General features: G+C 35.3%; 1 protein-coding gene across 1 annotated transcript; it reads right to left on the bottom strand.

Annotated features, from left to right (window-relative positions):
* Nucleotides 1–871: 871 nt before the first annotated feature.
* sft2d2a (SFT2 domain containing 2a) lies at nucleotides 872–3,705 on the bottom strand. The gene is made up of 7 exons (XM_067458447.1): nucleotides 3,523–3,705; nucleotides 3,268–3,357; nucleotides 2,883–2,968; nucleotides 2,720–2,801; nucleotides 1,232–1,267; nucleotides 1,070–1,128; nucleotides 872–920 (listed from the first exon to the last, which is right to left on the bottom strand). Exons 1-7 carry the CDS (start codon nucleotides 3,583–3,585, stop codon nucleotides 887–889), a joined length of 450 nt encoding a protein of 149 aa, XP_067314548.1. The 5' UTR covers nucleotides 3,586–3,705; the 3' UTR covers nucleotides 872–886.
* Nucleotides 3,706–4,025: the final 320 nt, after the last annotated feature.

The raw sequence follows: 4,025 nt of genomic DNA, 5'->3' as shown, positions 1-4,025 counted from the left end.
TACTTCCTGAAACAGTGAGTGGGCGGGAACCAAGGAAGACGTCATCCAATGAGTAGTCGGAATTGTAATTACGTATCCGTTAGTTAACTTTAAAGGCCCCATTGTTAAAAAGGGGGGAAAATATTAAGAAGAAAATATAAAGTAAAAAAAAGTCTGCCTTCAAAACCAATCCAAGTCACGTATGTGTAATGCAAATATTAAATCCACAAGTCCCGGCAGATACTTTTTATACAGTTAATGCAAAACACAATTATTTAACAATTATAAAAGTTTTTTTTTTTATTCAATTACATTCATATTAATTTGTATAGCGCTTTTCACAATGCGTATTGTTTCAAAGCATCTTCACAGAAAATGGATGCATCTACATTACAATTTAAAGTGGTTTAACAATAAACAAAAGCACAAAATGTAGCTGATAAAACTTGTCTTTATTTACAGGGTGTTATCATTAAACAACATTAAGACAAAGGTAGAGAAAAATAGAAAGTGCAACTTTCAAAAGTCACCCCCAAAATATTTGTTTTTATAAATATACATTTTCAGGTATCTTACAATCTTTCCTAACTGTTTTACAACATAATTTATACCATTGAAACAGGGAGTAGAAAGTCCCTGATGATGAAAGGCCAAACCTCAGCCTCTTCATTTCACACACATGGAGCACAGCATGGAGAAAAACTTCAGGACAGCATCTCTGGTCAAGGTAAAGAGAATGTAAGGCCTTATAAAAGATGTCTAGACTCAATATTATAAAACAACCAAGCCTGTGCATGATTACCACTATCATATACCAGATTTACCTGCAAAATAGAATCTAATACAACAAAAACTACACATCTGTAAATGTCAATCTGGTAAAATCTAATACTGTGCAATTCCAGACTTACCTTGCGAAAGAAATGTAAGACAGGCTATACCTATAGAGAAGAAAAATTTTAATTGATAAAATGTATTTCAGGACAATAATAAACACTGGGTGCTGGGTGCTACTGGTTTAAATAATTTACTTAATATATTAAATTAAATATTTAATCTAAAATTTTACATTGTGTCAATGGAAACTTACCATGCAAATGCAATGGTTTGTAGAATGACAAACAGCAAACAGAGTGCAAAGATCTTCCACTGCGACATAGAGATTAGTGTTAATAAAAATATTTAAAAAATAATACTAAACCATCTGATTCAAACAATTTGAAATACGCAATAAGGATAGACTAGAACTCACCCAAAAAGCTGCACAGAGTGTGAGAACCAGACATGTCTATAGACCACAAAATGAAAAGTGGAACTCTTAATACCCGAACCAAAATACTGTAATCAGAATCTGTATGTAACTGGCATCTAAAGGTTGCACATAAATTAAATATATACATATACGTGTGTGTATATATATACACACATATATTAGTCAGCCACCAATTGTGCAAGTTCTCCCACTTAAAAAGATGAGAGAGGCCTGTAATTTTCAACATAGGTACACTTCAACTATGAGAGACAGAATGAGAAGATCCAGAAAATCAGTCTAATTTTTTTAAGAAATTATTTGCGAATTGTGGTGGAAAATAAGTATTTGGTCAATAACAAAAGTTAATCTCAATACTTTGTTATATACCCTTTGTTGGCAATGACAGAGGTCAAATGTTTTTACACACTGTTGCTTGTTGTTGGCCTATTCCTCCATGCAGATCTCCTCTAGAGCGGTGATGTTTTGGGGCTTTTGCTGGGCAACATAGATTTTCAACTCCCTCCAAAGATTTTCTATGGGGTTGAGATCTGGAGACTGGCTAGGCCACTCCAGGACATTGAAATGCACCCCAATGCTTCACAGTAGGCATGGTGCAACTCAGCATTCTCTCTCTTCAAAACACGACAAGTTGTGTTTTTACTAAAGAGTTCTATTTTGGTTTCATCTGACCATATGACATTGTCCCAATCCTCTTCTGGATCATACAAATGCTCTCTAGCAAAATTCAGACAGGCCAGGATATGTACTGGCTTAAGCAGGGGTACACGTCTAGCACTGCAGGATTTGAGTCCCTGGTGGCGTAGTGTGTTATTGATGGTAGCCTTTGTTACTGATGGTCCCAGCTCTTTGCAGGTCATTCACTTTTTTTCTGGTATCCTTTGAAAGCTCTTTGGTCTTGGCCATAGTGGAGTTTGGAGCCTGACTGTTTGAGGTTGTGGACAGGTGTCTTTTATACTGATAATGAGTTCAAACGGGGGCTATTAATAGAGGTAACGAGTGGAGGACAGAGCAGCCTCTTAAAGAAGTTGTTACAGGTCTGTGAGAGCCAGAAATCTTGCTTTTTTGTAGGTGACAAAATCCTTATTTTCCAACATAATATGCAAATAAATTCTTTAAAAATCAGACAATGTGATTTTCAGAATTTATTTCTCATAGTTGAAGTTTACCTATGATGAAAATTACAGGCCTCTCTCATCTTTTAAGTGGGAGATCTTGCACAATTGGTTACTGACCATTTGTTTACTTGTTTGCCCCACTGTATCATATATAAATATTTTTTACATGACATATGCCAATAATTCAAAGTTGTGTAACTCAAAATTCTTTGAGTTATTTCAAAGTGATTTTAAAGGACTTCCAAAATGAGATGTATATCCAAATGAAACAGGATATGTAATGAGAAAACAGAATGTAGCATTAAAACTATTAACATTATTACTATCTATCTTTTAAGTCATTATTACTTACTATCATAACAACTGTAGCAAAGGCTCTGGTCTTGTCACACATGCGTTTCAGCTGTTTCATTGGTCCCATCAGAAACATGGTGCTGGGGATGGGTTCAAATTAAACCGTCATCAAAATATAATAAAAATTAGAACATTTAAATTGCTATAGCTTGTCAACCCACCTTATTAAGGAGCATATGTTGCCAAATGTGTAAAATACAATGAAGATAATAAATCCTATTTTGGGAATAAATAAACAACATACTCCCTGAAGAAAGAAAGAAAAAAGCCAGTTATTAATATAGTCTTTAATAATCGCAAAGTTTGACCAAATAATATAAGAAAGAAAACGAGTTTATTTTCTAAACTTCTCACTCTCAAAATATGTGGATGCACATTACAATGGCATTTCATCTCATTCCAGAGCAGGTCAAACCGGTGGCACAGCTCTGCTTCCAAACATATTCCTCCAACTCATCGCCTAGCCCTTCTCAACAGTAAGGAAGTTACCTATTTTTAAAATCCCGTGTAACTAAAATCCAACTGGTTAAATTTTAAGTCACTGACCAAGACACTGCACACTACTCCGATGACCATACAGGCGAGGAATCCTTTCACGCGCGTCCCCCATCCCAGCGTGGACGCTTCATTCGCCGCCTTGAGTGAGAGGACAACTGTGATTAAGTTTTCTTCTTCTTCAAATGTTAAGTTGGAATGTCGTTACGTGCAAATCAGCGTCATATTACTATGCTTATATTTGTGTTTAAATGTCTTAATTAAAGATCCTTATTAAGATTTATAGTAGAATAAAGAGTGACTTACCTGCAGTATATTTCTGTCATTGTTTCCATCATGACCACCCAGAACTGCTCTGAGTTTGTCCATTACTGTACATTCAATTCTCCGTATTAACTGAATCAATTCAATCTAACTCCCTGACAATGTGTTGTTTGTCTCATTGTCCAGCTGGCACTCTCGCCTTGACATCACTCCTGCTTACCTTTGTCTTTTGCAAATTGAACATTATCATATTTTGCTCAAGCACGCCACCTACTGGTGCTTCTCACCAGTGCACTAAAAGTAGCTTAGTATACAAATTAGTATAGACAAATTTTGGTCTAAACTATAGCCTATATATTTTCAATGTACTATCTATCTATCTATCTATCTATCTATCTATCTATCTATCTATCTATCTATCTATCTATCTATCTATCTATCTATCTATCTATCTATCTATCTATCTATCTATCTATCTATCCATCCATCCATCCATCCATCCATCTATCCATCCATCCATCCATCCATCCATCCATCACTGCACA

This window comes from Pseudorasbora parva, chromosome 12 (assembly GCF_024679245.1).
Source record: "Pseudorasbora parva isolate DD20220531a chromosome 12, ASM2467924v1, whole genome shotgun sequence".
Classification (NCBI taxonomy): Eukaryota; Metazoa; Chordata; class Actinopteri; order Cypriniformes; family Gobionidae; genus Pseudorasbora; species Pseudorasbora parva.
This window is presented reverse-complemented; position numbering and strand designations above follow the sequence as displayed.